Here is an 18,464-nt window from a genome sequence, read left to right on the forward strand (position 1 = left end):
GTGTGACCGTCTGGAGTGAATTCCTTGCGGATGATGCCTTTGGAATCGAAGAAACCCGTGAGCAGGGTTTTGGTTCGGCTATTCTGCATGCGCACTTTCTTCGGTTTTGGAGAGCCTGGACCGTCACGAAATCTTGCATACCACTTAAACACGTTCTTACGACTACTCACTACCGAAAACAGTTTGAATCATTTGAAACGTCTCTGTTGCACTTTTACCCAATGTTAAACAGAATTTAATGTTGGCACATTGCTCCGTTTCCGACCGACGTTCAGCAGGTACTGTCAGTCACAAGATCCGTATGCGTCGACCGTCGACGCTAGTGCTTTGCAACTTTGCCGGAAGAAAGTCGAAATGTGTCTCTACGTAGTACATATACTTATCCATAGATGGCACTGGTAGTTCCGTGGCAAAAAAATCAGTCACCTTTCCTACTGGACGGGCTGTGTATTTGTAATAATCAGTGACACACCTACATGTTTGCAGGAAATGGATCGTGGTCGGATGGAAGCCGCAACTCGTACCAGAAGTTTGCAAAGAACGTGCGCCTCACCAAGTTCAGGTGCTGCCTGAAGGCCACAAAGTCTCAGGAAGAAGGTTACTACTGGACGGGAGAAGTCTGTCAGAAGCAACTGCCGTTTGTCTGCGAGTTCAGGATATCAGGTATGTTGCACTTTCCTCTCCCAAGCAGTTTATGTCCTTGTAAAATAGGGATTCTTTTCTTCGCAGCATACGGGTTATTTGAGATTTAGAACACAGATTATAAAAGTTCTGTGTTGATGCAGGTGAATTCAAAAGATCCTTTGTACTTCTCCGATGGCGTAGTGATACAGTGGGATTCACTAGTATTGCTCGGCAAATTGTCCATGACTATTTTCATTGATTTTTCTCTTACATCCTGTGTGTTGTTAAGCGATGGATTTTTATGTATGCTGGTGCAGAAGTTGTCAGCAGCTTGTTTTGAGTTTTCTTTCAATTCTTGAATCTCTTATTGGGTAAAATAAAGTGCATGAACATAGTGTTGGACAATTTGCACGGTAATACTCACAGATTCCACTATACAGTCGTTCCCTTCTAATCAAGGATTCCCAATTTCGATACCAGATGGAAGCACATTGCACATTGGTTCGTAACCCACTTTAAACTGTAGATTTAGTCTCGATTAGCCTATCTGTGCGTAAAGTGGACTTAATTAAAACTCAAACTCCAAAGATCCAAGAAAGGATCATGTAATTGCCTGCATTTCAAGTTAGAGATTAAATATATAGGAAGAAAAAACATTCATGAATCCTGTTGTTAAGTACATACTTTAAGTGCCCACATGGACAACTTCAAAGATACAAGGAAAAGTTTATAAACAAACAATATATGAAGTGATGCTTCTATAATTTGTCATAAAAATGGATTATTTGATGTGAGGAAATAATTTATACATTCTCTGGAAAGTTAATAGAACTCATATTTATACATTTCAACCAACAAATGGGGGGATAAGTTGACCTGTTTAACTAAAGTCAGGATTAACTGAAATAACCTAAAAGAACAGTAGAAAGTGCATTAAAACTCAGTTTATAACAACAAAACACATTTATTATGGTGTATTTAAAGGGCATAGGCCTAAATACACTATAAAAAATCCTAAATTTATCACTAATGTGTAATTTTACAGTAAGCATTGTATTTAGAATGAACCTAAGTACTGGAAAATATATTCCTTAGTTGAGAACTGATCTATATTATGTTAGCTGAAATCTATCTATGTGTATATATAAAAATTTATGTATGTATATATGTTTGTTCCGAATGTCTGGAGCAATTTCAACCAATCTTGGTACACATATATCTAACGATCTGGAAAGAAATACTGTGGGAGTAAGATACCCCTGGCACCCCTAGGGGTGGGAAGAGGGTGACATGTACAAATAGTCGAAAAAGACCGATATTAGTATGGAATCCATAGTTTTCGTGGTTGCTAAGATGAATAGTGACACTCCAAATGGCGTTCAACCCGAAGACACCCTTGGCACCCCTAGGGGTGGGAAGAGGGTGACATGTACAAATAGTCGAAAAACACCGATATTAGTATGGAATCCATAGTTTTCGGTGTTGCTAAGATGAATAGTGACACTCCAAATGGCGTTCAACCCCAAGACACCCCTGGCACCCCTAGGGGTGGGAAGAGGGTGACATGTACAAACAGTCGAAAAAGACCGATATTAGTATGGCATCCATAGTTTTCGGGGTTGCTAAGATGAATAGTGACACTCCAAATGGCGTTCAACCCCAAGACACCCCTGGCAACCCTAGGGTGGGAAGGGGGTGACATGTGAAACTAGTCGAAAACGACTGATATTAGTGTGGAGTCCATAGTTTCCAAGGTCGCTAAGATTAATAGTGACACTCCCAATGACGTTAAACTCCAAAACACTCCTGGCACCTCTAGGGGTGGGGTGGGTAACATATAAAAATAATCGAAAACGACCTATATTAGTGTGGAATCCATAGTTTTCGGGGTTGGTTAGATGAATAGTGACACTCACAATGCCGTTCAACTCAAAGTTGATTTTACACTGTAGTTAGAATTCATTATTTTCCTGTCTAATAGAAGATTGGGATAAAAAAATTAGCTAGTAACTGATAAATTAACATAGTATAGTTCATCGGTATAGCGTCTGGCTTCTAAAGAGTTTTAATTTGATGCTATTGTTCTTCCTTCTAGAACTGATGAGCCAGCCAGATATATCAGATGTGGTGATCGTGAACAAGTCGACGACGAACGCTGTCATTCGGTGGAAGCACCCAAAGGCCTTGTGGGAACCAGACAGGTACACCCTGCGGTGCTGCGAGCACCGGAAGTTCCTGGAGGAAGATGCCCCTGTAGACCCCGCCAGCTGCAGCGTCCGGGAGGTCTCTGGGGACGGTCTCCTGGAGGCGGTACTTGAAGACCTCAAGAGCATCCACGAGTACAAGGTGGTTGTCGTCGCGGAGCTCCTGCAGTTCAACAAGACCGGGAAAGTGGAGTCCGTTTACTTCAGGACAGGTGAGCTGCTCCTTCAGTGGATACTGTTGCCTTTTTTGTAAGCAGTGATGTTCCTGGCCCGGAGGGAAATTTCCCTGCCGTAAACCTTATTAAGACGGGTGTATGAACGTATTTAGAGGGTGTGGAGGCAAATGTAGCTTCAAAATTACGCACAATTTGAGTACATGTCACACACAGACTCACACAATATTAGTATGTTGATTGGGGCGGGATAAATTTTGTACTTAATTTATTTAATTTGACATTAAATTTTCAAAATTTGCTTTGGCTTGAGACTTTACTATTAATTAAAGTTATGACTTCGAAGTTCATATACTTTCCATTCCAATTAATCAGCTAAGTTCAAATTGAAACCAAATATGACATTACAGGCGCTTATATCCCACTGTTAGAGAATAAACAGAAGCAACCGTGAGTCACAAATGAGCAATTGTGACGTCTAATTTTCCTGTTTCATGCACATTTTTGGGTGCTTCTTTCTTCTCTTCCGTTTTATGTAATTTTCAGCTGCTGGGAATATCACTGTGCCTAGGAAAAGAATAAAACACAGAATACAAAATATTACGGTTGTTACAAGCAAAAGATATAACTCCACCGGCTTCCCGCCATTATGGGCTGGGTCAAGTGGACGCTGTTGTCGATACACTCGTGTTGTCTGTTTCACCGCAGAAGTGCTATCCACATTGCATTTGCTCTTGAACATTGATTCGTCCCTGGGGTACGTACTTAAATATTATCTACCACGGCTATAGAAATATCTTAATCTCAGGGGATAGGTTCTTTATTCGAGAATTCCAAATAAGAAAGCGTTTTATAGCCAAGAGGATAGAGTTAAATGCGGATCTATATACTGAAAACTATACACAATACAGAGAAAAATATGTATCGAAGCTTGCATGTACAATGATATATATATATATATATATATATATATATATATATATATATATATATATATATATGTTGATTCAAAAATTACATCGGTTATATTCTTCTTATATATATATATATATATATATATATATATATATATATATATATATATATATATATATGTATGTCTATCATTGAAAGGAAATCTTCTTAATCTTCTTCAAATAGAAATGGATTATCCTTCTTTATCTTCTTCTATTCTTCCTTCTATTTTGCGAAAAGGCTTCTTCTTCCTTTCTATCGTTGATTAGTGAAAAGGCTTCTCCTTCTTTTCTTTCTTCTAATTTATTTTCTTTCCTTTTAAAGCGTAATCTTATTTATTACATATATGCACTCGCTTTCCCCGCTTCTTTGGCATTATACAAACAACACAAGCTATACTTATAGAAAGATTAGGGGCGACTAAACTGACAGTAGCGCCACCTCCTATGTAACGACCAAAAAGGGAATAGCCCAGGATCGCTAACAGCAAGCGCTGCCTATGGCCCAGTGCGTCTATTAAAAAGCGCAACCGTAAGTGCTTCGGGGCGTCTAATTTGGACACAGCGCCACCGAGGGACGGACAAATACAAAAGCTGACGACTTTCTCCTCGTCAGAGGTATTAAATTAAATTTTGATCACTAGGATCAAAAAGGAGATACATTTCTGAGTTCATTTGCTCACTTTTATTAACTTCCTAATTTCATATACGAGCATATTCTTATTTATCTTAATTGGCTATTTACAACATTTTATTCACTCCTTCTATAATTTTTATACTCTTCCTTTATGTATCTTGCATTTACTATAATATATATAGTCACTCTTCTTCGCTCCTAGTTTCTACAATTAACTCTGCTTCTCTTGATATGGCGTGCTGCCATCTATCGTCGCTCTCGGGAAACATTTCTTCCTTGCATTTTTCATTATGTCGTCGGAACTGGCACGTGACAACATTCACCATAATTTTCCTCCATGCCGAGAACCTCCTAGAAGCATATTACAAACAATAACACCACAACAATGTTTTCCATGCCTCACACATATCCTATTTAGAGCCGCATAGTTCCAGGAAGAGGAGAGAGCCATAGCATGCAGAAACACTTTCAACAGGAGTGCAGAAAGCTTTGCGATTGCCGGTTTGCCCACGTGGTTGATTTTTGCCGACACAGTCCTCGAGTGCCGTCTGCTCTTTTGGCGGGAAACCGAAACATTTATTTCTCCATGGTGAAGTGGTTAGCTAAGGTTTATCTCGAATTTCCAGTGGAGTATAAGGGTAAATTTATCCCCAATGAATTATCCGTCTCATATATACCGTTTTTTTTCTGAATATAAATTCCAATATACATGATGTATCATAAGTAATAGCGCGAACTGACACAGTTGAAAGTACACGATAATAAAAGCAAAAATGTCTCTGTAAACATGGGTCCTAGTTGGTAGAATGCTAATAATACAGTAAGAAAAGTCATTGGAGATCTCATTGCTTTTATTGAACATTCTACTTACTTTAACAAACGTTAGTATGTTACAATTACTGTACACTCTTACCTGTGAAAGAAGGTGTTCAAAGTGTCTTGGTTGCTTGGTCCGGAAGGTTTTCCCCCTCCTCTACATCATGTGTCGGGACATTGCCCACCCCACCCCCCAAAGTCGGTGCCTATGTTCCAGGGTGCACTAGTGGAAGGTAGGTTGACATTTGGGTGTCCTCACAAAGGGTCCTCCCCTACATCCCTTTAAATTGCTTGTAACCTTTATTTTTTGTCTTTTCTCAGAACCAGAGAGGGACATTCTTGTATCCATCTCCCCCGAGGGGAAGCTTCAGGTCCGGTGGCTGAAGAGGATCACCGACTACAAGGAGAATGGGACCATGCATGTTGAAATCCACGCCAGCGACGAGGAGAAGACGCCTCTGTACTCCTCAGACGTCAACACTGCTGGAAAGGCTGTGGCAGGTGTTGAGTATGGGAAGAAGTACACGGTTGTTCTCAATTCGGAGGGCGCTAAACAGCAAGTGGACGTATTTTCGTGTAAGTAAGAAATTCTGTTCGATACACTGAGGTAATATATAACACATACTATGTGCCAATAATTACATACGGAGCAGAGACTTGGACAATGACACAGAGAGACAAAAGAAAGATGCAGGCAGTGGAGATGGAATTTTCAAGGAGTATATTGGGGACGACTAGAAGGGATAGAATAAGGAATGAGGAGATCCGACAGACAGTGCGTGTGGTGAAGCTTTAGGACAGGATAGATCAGGCACAGATGAGATGGTTTGGACACATGAAGAGCATGGATGCAGACCACCAGAAGAGCTTAAAATGCACAAGGAGTGGGAATAAGGCCAAGGGGGAGACCAGGATGTCTGTGGAAAGAGCAGATAGCAGAGAGTGTTAGGAGAAGAGGACAAGATTTGGAACACCGTGGAAGAGAGGAGTGGTTGAAGACCAGGAAAAAATTGTTAGGCTTGCTTCTATGCCGATGATGATGGCACTGAGGACTGTCCCAATGTATTCTGTCTTATCATTCCTCAATGTAATATAGGCAGTGGCACAGGAATGAGGGTTACGACAGTACAGGCTATTTTGCACCACCCAAAAATTTCTCAAATGGTTAAACATCTCTAAGGTGACCATATTATTAAAAGAAAACTAAAGGGGACTATGAAATTCAGTACAATAATTGTAGGAAATGTAAAAATACTGGAAAACAGTTGCGTTGGATATTCACTCATCTGTGAATCGAGTAGCACTTATATTATAATTATTATTATAACAAATTTGGAATTGGTTTATTTTTATTGGTTTACAGAGATTGTTTCCGATCTATGGTGACGATTTCAAGCCCCTCATACCTTAAGAGAAACCATGTCGCCACCATCGAGAGTGCTCTATTTGGTGTCCCTGCATCTTGAAGTTTCCACTGTTGGAGACTGGCACGAAGTGTAGTCATGTCCAGCCTCAACCACTCCTCCTGACAGGCTTTCCATGGCCCTTCAATGATCTCCTCTGAGAGAAGGCTCGTTTCAGTAGGCCGAATACGCAAAAGTCCATCGGTGAGATATCAGGTGACTTCACTGGAATGTCTGTGAAAGGAATGGCACGAATTCCAGTTCCTTCTGCCATTTGTTGGAGGATGAGGCGGGTTGAGAGAGATGTGTGACTTGACACCTTGTCTTGATTCACCCACACACGATTCTGATCCCTCCCGTAGAGACGGGCAATGTCATGGCGATAAACGGGTGTCAGGACGTTAGCCTGATAATAATCGAAATTAACTTTCGTATTTTGGCAACACAATGTATGGTCGGCTTGCCATTGTACGAGTATCCAGCAATGATCATGAAACCTGTGCCAAAACTTTCCTTACATTCAGTGAACCGTCTTTGAAAGTCCCTCGAACCTGTGGATCGATAAAAAATTGCACGTGGCTTGTGACAGTCATCAAGATAAACATATGCCTCGTCCAATGTAACAACATACTTCCACTTTTCACCTGACAGGTGCCGCTCATAAAGCTTGCGACAGTTGGTGCGACGTTCCTGGATGTGTTTCGGCAAGAGCTTATGAACACGCCCCTTGAGTCGCTTTTCCAAACCCAAATCGCGGTGAATGATGGTGTGCACTGTCTTCAGTGACGTTTGTAGCCGGTTCGCGATACTTCTCTGTGTGGCTGGATTCTCCCTGGTGACCAGCGCCCTGACATCGCGAATTGCAGCTGGTGTGCGGCTAGTGGCAGGCCGGGAGTTGGCCTGTTTCTGCCCCATATGAATCATCCCACGCCTCGTCTTACCTGCCCCTTTCAACACCCGTGTTATGCCATTTTTGGACACAGTGAATCCACGGCCCTTGCACAGTTTTATAATGGCACTATAACTATAGTTTACGTCGGAAAGTGCAATTAAGTACCCCTGCCAATATGCACTGATTTTCGGCGGCATTCTTCCCGATACGCAATGACCACACTTCGTTCTCTTCCCGCTTGGTGGTGGTGCAATTTCGTCACCATAGGTCGGAAACAACCTCTGTACAATAGCTATTATTGTAAAATTACAATATAATAGTGATAATATTTTTATTATTGTTATTATTTCTACTAATCAAGTTTTACTAATGGTCTGGCAATGCCCATGAGTATTACAGAACATCCAACACAGACTGTGGTATGCAATATGTTTGTATGATACTTTCAGATCCTTCATGCCCGAGATATCAGACCCAATACAAGGACAGCTGTTACTGGATCACGCAGTCACCAGCTAAACTGGAGGAAGGTACTAAAGACGTTTGTCGCCGGGAAGGGGGAGAGCTGATGAGAATTGATAGCCAGGATGAGCTGAGCTTTGTCTACAATTTAACATCTAACCAAAAGGACAAAGTTCACGTCAGTGTCAATGAAAGTTTCCACGAGCCAAAGGCAAGGGATGGTAGGTCGCATTTACATACATATTTATATACCGGGTGGTCCAAAAGTTCCGGAACGGTCACATATCGTGAGAAATACACATCGAATCGGAAAACGAGAAAATACGTGTTTAATAAGTGAAAGAAAGCTATTCAATGATATCGCACTTGATTCCCCACCTCCACCCCTTGGTGTGGGGAGGGAAAACTGTGAAATTTTAAATGGAAACCCCCATTTGTATTATAGAATCGGAAAGAGGACTTCATTCCGAATCCAACGAGCTACCAACCATCCTCCTAGCTCAATTAGGAACGGAGATATAGCGATTTAAAAAAAATCGAAGGTCTTTAAGTGCAGATTCCGAATCTGCAATTGCATTCACTCTAACTCAATTATACCTGCCGCAAAATTAGTTTGGTATTGACACTTGTGAACCACGTGTTGAAATCGGGTCTACGTCACTGCGGGAGGGTGGGTTGCTGGCATGCGAGCCAATCAAAATGTTCCGAGTGCTTCACCCAGCCCCTCGTTACCTAGCAACAGAAAACGTTTTTCTCGGTGTTGCCGCTTATTGCGCGATTCTTCCTGCGATCAGATTTCATGTTGTTGGGAGAGGACGTGTTGTTTGTTTGTTGCGTTGCGTTACTGTGATATTTTAACCAGTCCGTTTGTTTAGTGTTTATTGAATTTAGAGTATTCTTTGTTGTGTATAGCGTGTTGCTTTAGTGTGTTATTTTTGTACATAATTTTGTGTGTTCTGCTTGAGTGTGTCGTGTGCTTGTGTGAAGAATGTCAAGCACAGGAGGCAATACTCGAGATGACAATGTACCAAAGAGGCCATGCACTAAAAGAAAAAGTAATTCTTCTCAAAGAACAAACGCGGGAGATGGTTTGTTCTGAGCGCAAATAATTTGAGCAAGAGAAAAACAATGGGGGGTCGTATCATTTCTGTAAACGAAGTTCTGGACAGGACTGCTGCTGCTTTCGGCGTGTCTAAGAACACTATTGTTACCATAGGGAAAGAAAAATATAATGTGGTAGAAATAAATAAATAAATAAATGCGAGGCTTCAAAATTGGAAACCCCAGGAAATAAGAGGAATATCAGTAAACGCGTCACAAATTTAGATACTTTTCAGCAAGATGCTATTCTCGCCATATTTACTCTTATTATAGGAGGAAAGATCATCCCACTGTTGGGAAACTGCGCGTTTCGTTGATAGATTCGGCATTTTTTCAAGGTGGGGAAACATCTTTAAGGACAGTCATAAAATATCTGGGATTCTCATACAAAAAAAAAAAATAATAATGGACCCAAAATAAAGTATGGAGGCATATGGAGATGTGAAGGTAGAGCTCCACACATTCTCGACCTCGACCTAGGCCATATTATGGATGTGATGCGGTGATGTGGTTCACCAACCGCCTTTACCACAGGTTTGCCCCAGGTACTCACTTGGGCTGAGTCGACCCCGGAGCCGCTCGGGAAATTTGAAAAAGTTCCACAAACCACCGCGTGTCTCACGCGTGAAAGTCAGACGCCCCACCAACTGGACTTTGTGCACTTCAGTTGCGGTATAATTGAAAGACGGGCAGACTTTAACGACGACTTCGGAAAGAAATGATTATTGAAAGTGTATATACAGAATGGATTGAAAAGGTAACTTGTAAACAATGCTCGTTTCATTAATTCGTTCATGTTGTAAGGGAGATGGAAATGAATAGAAAAAACAATAACACATTCATCATTGTTGTCATCATTGTTATTCCATTTTCCTCGAAAAACAATAACACATTTCATCATTGTTGTTCCTTTTCATAACACGTTTTCCTCGAGACAGCGTCAGACGGCTGCAGTGCGTACCGTACCGCATGATATGGCAACACCGTGACGCGTGTTCCTTCAGCTCTCAATACCAAACTAATTTTGCGGCAGGTTTAGGGGCAGAGCATACCTTTCAATTTTTTTGGGGTTTTATGATTATTTTTTTTAAATCGCCATATCTCCGTTCCTAATTGAGCTAGGAGGATGGTTGATAGCTCGTTGGACTCGGAATGAAGTCCTCTTTTCAGATTCTACAATACAAAATGGGGGTTTCCATTTAAAATTTCACAGTTGCCCTCCTCCCCACCCCCAGGGGGCGGTGGTGGGGAATCAAGTGTGATATCATTGAATATCGTTCTATCACTTATTAAACACGTATATTTTCGTTTTCCGATTCGATGTGTATTTCTCACGATATGTGACCGTTCCGGCACTTTTGGACCACCCGGTATCTCTAAAGTTGCGCTTAACATGAAGGAATCAAGCAAATAATATTTTAAGTAGAATGTTACATTAGCATGCAATGTTAATTGGGTATTATCCATTGCCTAATTGTAACTGTATGTGTCTCGAGAGCCCATCTTCTTATTCACTTACAATTGTTGTGACTGTTCTGTGGATCAACACAATGTACTTGCACATTTATTGTAATTTATATGTTATAACCAAGAACGTGTTTAGGGTGGAGTCCAGGGGCTCCATCCCCCCCTCCGAAAGACTTACTAAGTACAAGAACTTCATAATGAAATAATAAAATATATAAAATTAAATAATGAAAATACACTTGTTGTTTAATCCAGGGCTATTTAAGTCCATGGAGCTTATTGGAAGGCAAGGATTATATTGGGATCATAGGACTTTGAATGGCAGTAATTACTACTTATATTACAGGGTGGAGCATTTTCGACTACACAGTTTGAGGTTGACAACACTGCAAAACAAATGCATTGGGAGGGCGGTTTCCTCCTGCCTCGTGTACACTGTGACTTTGGATTTCGGTAGGAATGGAGCGTTGGCCGCTACAGCAACGTATATTTGTGTGGATCAGTTCGTGTTGACGAAGTCAATTGTAGCGGTGCAGCGTGCATTCTTCAGAGTGTATGGTGATCAACAATGCCGTGGACGAGTTCCTAACAGGAAAACAATCAATGAATGGTGGAAACAATGGCGTGAAGTTGGAAGTGTTCAAAATAAACCGCACGGAAGAAAAAGAACAGCCAGAACACCAGAGAACATGGGTCATGCGTATCTTTCAAGACCGTCTTGCACAATGTGTTGCCTGCCAGGGATGTCATTTGAAATATGTTATTTTCAAGAAATAATTGTGTGCACATTGTTCATGTATACATTTTCTGTAATCCAAAGGTGCGATGTTTGTCTGTCTTCATTATCAAATAGGTAGTCGAAAATGCTCCACCCTGTACTATGCATAAAATATTACCACTAACTTTACTTTTTGTCAACTGGGTCTAACATCCTTTTTGATATTCAATAAATATTCAATTTCTTTATCTATTTGACATTAATTTCCTTGGCAGGGATAGTGCATTTTTAAAATTTTGCCCACATTAACCATACGTAAGCTAGATAATGAATGCGTGCTGTTGTATTACTATTCTAACACCGTCTTTTGATCTATTCATTTACACCCTTATGCAAATTAATGGAATCAAATACAAATTTTCATGAAATTATTTTTATTTCTTGAAACATCAAACCTTTTCAATAAATAATTGCATTTACCATTTGGTATGGCCACCCTTCATCTGAATTACCATTTTTACACGATCTGGCATAGAATCAACAAGCTTTTTATACATTTCCTTAAAATTTTCGTCGTGATACCACACCTTCATCAACTCAGATGTCATCTTCTACGTAGTGCAATCCTTTCTGTGGAGCTTCTACTTACAGATCGCCCAAACGTTTTCAATAGGGCTTATAACCGGTGAGTTGCCTGGCTTTCTTTGATGTGTGACATGCTGCCAAATCTTGCTGGAACACACCGGTGCCATCAGAGTGAAGTTTCCGTAGCTCTGACTCGAACTACTTCGATTTATCTGTCTTGAATCATCATCCCCTCCACTGGGACGAGTGACCCTGGCCCATAATAGAAAAAGCACCACCAGAACATTTTCTTTTCAGGATGTTGTACGTTTTGAACAATGTGCTTCTTCGTGACTTCTTCTCCATCGGATCTACGAACATGCTGCACTCTGGTACTCTGTACTAGGAAGTGGCTGTCATCTGAAAGCAACACCTTCTTCCAGTCCTTTTTTGTCCAGTTTTTGTAATGTTTCGCCCAATTAAGGGGATTTTTCGTCATAACAGGAGTCAACAACTGCTTTCTTAATGGCCTTCGGGCTTTTCGTCCGGCTTGCAGCAGACGTCGACGGACTGTTGAATCATGCACAGAAGTCCCAGTCTGAGCAAGTTCTTTTTGCAGATCGAAACTAGACTTAGTAGGGTCTGTTTTACTCACTCAATAAATAGGCGTCGTCTCCAGCAGTTGTAGCTCGCTTTCTACCGCATTGTCCAACTCTCCGAGGAGAAAAACTTCCAAGTCTCCTTATTTTGCTTCACAATTTTACTAACTACATTTTGGCTCACATTACACTTTGCAGCAATCCGCCTCTGAGTCAGCGAAATATTTTCAGCAAGCGTGATTATCTCTTGCCCCTTCCTTGGAGTCAAATCCATGGCAAAATTAGGGAGTTATGGTTGAGGAACTTTCACAGTATACTTAAAACAAAGCAGCACCGAATCAGTAATACAGTCACAACAAAACAACACTGAATCAGCAAAACAATGGAACAAAGCCAAAGACGATAAGAGATAGCCTAGAAGTGAAAACAGCTGATAAGAAGTGATATCAGCTGATAACAATGATACCAACATGATAAAGTGAAAATTAACTAACTAACTAACTCTCTAGCCTTCTTAAACCCGAAGGTTCATGGCTGCAGCAACACAGGCCTTCCATGTTTCCCTAGTTTGAGCAAGTTCTATATACTCTTTTCCATCCCTACCGATTTCCCTTAGGTCCATCTCAACGTTGTCCCTCCATCTTCGTCTTGGCCTTCCTACAGGTCTCTTACCATCTGGTTTCCAAACAAGAATCCTGTGAACTCCTCTTTCCTCTCCCATTCGTGCCACATGGCCTGCCCACCTAAGTCTTCTTGATTTAATTATTCTAATAAGATCTGGACATGAATACAAATTATGTAGTTCTAAATTATGTAACCTTCTCCACTCACCTGTCTCCTCATCCCTTTTAGGTCCAAAGATTTTTCTAAGGCTCTTATTTTCAAATACTCTCAATTTATGTTCCTCTTTCAATGTAAGGGACCACGTTTCACACCCATATAATACTACAGGCAAAATTACTGTTTTGTATATTTTAATTTTTAGTTTCTTAGATATTAAACGAGAAGACAAAAGTTTATGAAGAGAGAAGTAACATGCATTTCCTGAATTAAGCCTACTTTTTATTTCCTCTTTAATATAATTTTCATTTGTTAATATTACTCCTAAGTATTTGAATTTGGAAACTGGTTCAAACGAGTTGTTATCAATAATTAGATTTTGATTATTACCTAACACTTGGTTTCGGCCTGTAAGCATATATTTAGTTTTCTCTTTGTTAACTTCCAAACCTATCTCTTTAGCAGTTTTGGAAAATATTTTAGCATTATTCTTAATTGTATTTATATCATCCCTAATAAGTCTACATCATCTGAATATGCTAATAACTGAGTCATACCATTTAATTTTAGTCCTTCGTTAGTTTAACAGCATATTCTAAGGCAAAATTAAAGAGCAATGGAGATAATGCATCTCCTTGTTTTAACCCATCATGAATTGTAAATTTGTCAGACATATTAATACCCACTCGAATTTTACTTCTTGTTTCACTGGTGCATATTTTTATCATACTAACAAGCTTCTTAGGTATTCCAAACTCTACTAATATATTATATAATTTATCTCTTTTGACCGAATCATATGCTTTTTTGAAATCAATGAATAGCTGATGGACATTTTGATTATATTCCCACTTTTTCTCAAGTGTCTGTCTGATGTGAAAAATTTGATCTGTAGTTGATCTGTTACGTTTAAATCCACATTGATAATCACCTATAATTTCGTTAGCATATGGGGTTAGTCTTGTTAAAAGAATGTTAGATAATATTTTATATGTTGTTGAGAGTAGAGAAATTCCACGGTAATTATTGCAGTTCATTTTATCACCTTTTTTAAACACAGGAACAATTATGGATTCTTTCCACTGTTGAGGGATTTCTTATTTATTCCATATTAAACAAATTAATTTATGACTTTGGCATATTAACGAATTTCCACCATATTTAATTAACTCAGCTGGTATTAAATCTATGCCAGGTGCTTTGTTATTCTTTAGCCTTTTAATAGCATCTTTAACTTCAGTCAAGTTAGGTTGTGGAACTAAAGGTTCTGTTGTGTGTACTTCATTTACTTCTGATTTATCTCCTACATGAACATTTAAAAAGTCATTAAAGTAGTTATGTGAAAATTGTCTGCTTGATTCCATTAATTTGCACAAGGGTGTAATAAAAATATATCAATTAATTTGAATATTGTAATAAATAACATTTTAATTAATTTAATATAATTATTTTCATTTAAACATTATTATTATTATTTTGAGACACTTAGTTCGGACCCCCCCCAGAAATATATTTCTAGATACGTGCCTGGTTATAACCTACCTTAATCTACGAAACCTTAAAGTTACATAATAATTATTCTCTTCAATGTTTAATTAGGATTTATATTATTTGTTTCCATTCACTGTACTCCAGTTATTTGTTTCTTTAATTGTTACATGCAGAGTTATTAGTATAAGAAACTAACATTCTTAACTCGGAGACATGAGTTTTGAAAAAAAATTATGAAAAGTGAGTCTACTAAATTAAATGGAAATGATGTTGTCATTTTGCTGTCTAGATATAAGATAGAAGTAATGATACCATGTAATTTTTCCCTAAGAAACATGTCAAAATTGCTACTTTTTACAAGTTCATGTAATTGTTTCAATATTCTAAGGAAATAAACACTTACAATAATCCTTTTCCGTAGGAAATTCGTGTTTTCTAATCCTCGGAAGCAGTCATTCATTAGTAGAAATATCGTGCGATTCATCCGAAAATTACAGCTACTTGTGTGAAGCTAAAACGAAATGTAAGTACAATTATCTTTAGTCATTAGAAAACATTGTCATATATGTATATTGTGCATACTTCAGAAAATTTGGCAAGTTGCCCAGCCCTGCTGTAGTAGAGGTAAAATAGCAAACTAGATAACAAAAATTGAAACAGATTTTCATTTTTAAAATATCGTAACTCTTATTCAAGTTTTTGTTTGTCTTCAGTTGTACCACCTCAAGTTACTACAGAGGTTCTCAACGTCACAGACGAAGCTATGGTTCTCAGCTGGACAACCAACAGCGCCTGGAGAATGCTGTACAGAGTCCAATACGAAGGGCCACCGACGAATCTGCGAGAAAAGAGGGAAGCCACGTCATTTGAAGTTGAAGAGCCACCTGGTATGAAAATATTTGGTGTCAATAAATCTGAGGGCTATTGTATTGTCTACAAATTTTACTCCATCGTAAATATATTTTCATAATTTCTTGTTTTTAATATTTTTTTGTCTTACGCAATGGACTACGAACGAACATATACGTGTATATATGTAAAATAGGGGAGGATTTGTAGTAAGTCAATGACAACACAGTCCAGAGTGTAGACGGAGAGGAAGTTAACTTAAAAGAGAATTAAAACTTCGATATCTGAAGTATTTCAGAATACATGAAGGTGGAGAAGTATGTAAATAAAAGTTGTCATTAGAATGATTCAAGAAGCAGAAGGAACTTCTACATATAATTCTCATGCAGGTTGACTTAGAAGGGAATCAACAATACATAAAATTGAAAATTGAAAGAATGAGTTAGTGAGTGGTATGAATAATCATTTTCATAGAAATTCAACCATTATACGAGTCATACTTAGAATTTAAGTCTGATATGTTGTTACCCTACTTTGAAATGGTAGACACCTACCATGCAGGAAATAAGAAAAACTACATGCTCTTAAAATTCTTTGAACCCAAATATTCATTTTTCTTGAGTCTTATGAAAATGAAAGTGTGTGTGGTGTACTTTCCAACGGCGTGTGACACATTCAATTACAGATATGAAAATATTACGGTACATAATTTATGAAAAATTGACATTGAATTCTATGTTATTTACTCATTAACTCCTCTCCCTAACATGTATACCATAACATTTTGACAAGTATCTGAACATACTCATGTTTTTTTCTATTTTCAGTAACAATAGAGGATCTTGAACCCCAAACAGAGTACAAAGTGCAGGTATTTGCTTCTCTTGCCAACAATGAATACCCAAGCGCTGCCTTAGCGGTTATAACTGAGCCCAATAGAACTATGCTCTGGCAGCGATTAGTTCCATACTCCAAGGTATATGTCAATTCATCTACCTTATAATAGATCGTGCATAACTTGTTTCCTCAGTAATTACACTATTTTCAACTGAATAAATATGGGTTAAAAGGTTTACAAACCCTGCTTGAAACTTCTACTGTTTTCAGTAGACAGAATCTACTGTTATCAACTGAACTCTACTTTTTGTCTCGGAAATCTACTCAAACTCAATGGTTTCCTACTGAACTTCTTCAGTAGGCCTACCTGTGCATGTACAGTAGAAGAAATGCAAGTGAAATATTCTGTTCAGTATTACATGTAATACTGTATACAGTGTATGCATCTCAACATGTTGGCTGTAAATATAACTTTTCATTCCTCCTAATTTACAATTTGTTTTTATATCTATTTGAAAATCTAAACACAGTAGATGTTTCAAACCACGTATAGATCTGCTGAAAACAGTACAGTAGAGAAACTAAAAGTCAAAATAACTTCTTCAGTATTATCAATAATATGTATGTAGTGTTTTTAGCTTAAAATGGTGGCTGTAAGTATTACATTTCATTCATCCTTATTAAGAATTTTTATTTATATCTGTTTGCAAATCTGAACACAGTAGATGTTTCAACAAAGTACTTATAGCTCTACTGAAAACAGTAGACACAATTTTCAGCAGGGAAATTATGAATATGTACTAATGATAATATCGAATTAATAATTAGCACAATTTGAACTACAGAAGTCATGGAAAAGTAGTAAATAGAATTAAACATGACATAGTCTCTTGGCATTGGTAAATTACATAAGCAATTTTTCTGTGCCATCTTGTATTGTCTTATTTTGTTTTTGTTGTTGTTTTCCTGTTGCTACAGTTTCAGTATAAACTGGTCTTTCAGTACTGTGTTTAAAACTTGAAGTAAATAATTAAAAAATAAATAAATATGAAGATCCAATTGTTCTGTTTCTCTATTACATCCTAAAGTTTGTTATATAAATAAGACATATTTGTAGGAACTTATTACTCACACTTCCATATTTTTCAATAAAATTATGTTATTTGGATTCTTCAACTTCCTATTTAAAGAACATTATAGTATTTATATACCTATGAGGATATTATTTGTTAGATATTTCACTTGTTAAATTGGAATGTTTCATTCCTTAATCAGAACAGTTGAATAAAAAATAATATATATTCATTTTAAAATGCAGTGCCATTTTAAAAATGTGTTTGAACATATAGTCCATAATTGGGTTATATGTGTTTTTTCAATTATCAATTGTGTATGTAAAACGTTATATTTTTTTTTCAGAAAACCTTCTATACAGTAAGGAGCATCAGTTACGGCATATTAATACTTTGCACTTCCGTGGCCTTCCTTTTATTTCTCATCGCTGGAGAAGTGTAAGTACCTGGGAGTATTTTATGTACAATTAAAACAAGTAACGTTACATTATATATTTCCATTGATTTGATTTGAATTATGTCTTTATGCACTTGAAAATTCTGCTGTATTCAATCCTTAGTCAATTTAAAGTTCGCTCAAATGTGAATTTCGTTAGATTTGCTTTTTGTATTCTGGCAAAATATAAATTTCCTGATCTCATTAGTAAAATATTCCATTCTTTCATTAACAGATATTTATAATAATTAGCATGGGTAAACTTTCTGAGCTTGCCATACCAACTAAAAGTTCATATTAGGCCTTAGAACATCCCCTATTATATTTCAGTTATTCTACATTAAATTAAATATGAATGGAACACTGTTAGTAATAAATACGTGGT

At 38.0% G+C, this 18,464-nt stretch overlaps 1 protein-coding gene across 3 annotated transcripts in view; it reads left to right on the forward strand.

Moving 5' to 3' along the window:
- Positions 1-18,464, forward strand: part of LOC145982078 (uncharacterized) — a 187,355-nt gene that overhangs the window by 132,185 nt on the left and 36,706 nt on the right. For all 3 annotated transcript variants that reach the window (XM_083115674.1, XM_083115675.1, XM_083115676.1), the window contains exons 12-19: positions 487-663; positions 2,720-3,040; positions 5,729-5,983; positions 8,152-8,385; positions 15,306-15,407; positions 15,598-15,771; positions 16,561-16,709; positions 17,990-18,081. In XM_083115674.1, coding sequence (XP_082971800.1) covers positions 487-663; positions 2,720-3,040; positions 5,729-5,983; positions 8,152-8,385; positions 15,306-15,407; positions 15,598-15,771; positions 16,561-16,709; positions 17,990-18,081 — 1,504 coding nt within the window. The remainder of the gene's footprint in view (positions 1-486; positions 664-2,719; positions 3,041-5,728; positions 5,984-8,151; positions 8,386-15,305; positions 15,408-15,597; positions 15,772-16,560; positions 16,710-17,989; positions 18,082-18,464) is intronic.

Source organism: Lepisma saccharinum, chromosome 30 (genome assembly GCF_977018435.1).
Source record: "Lepisma saccharinum chromosome 30, izLepSacc3.1, whole genome shotgun sequence".
In the NCBI taxonomy this organism is placed as follows: domain Eukaryota; kingdom Metazoa; phylum Arthropoda; class Insecta; order Zygentoma; family Lepismatidae; genus Lepisma; species Lepisma saccharinum.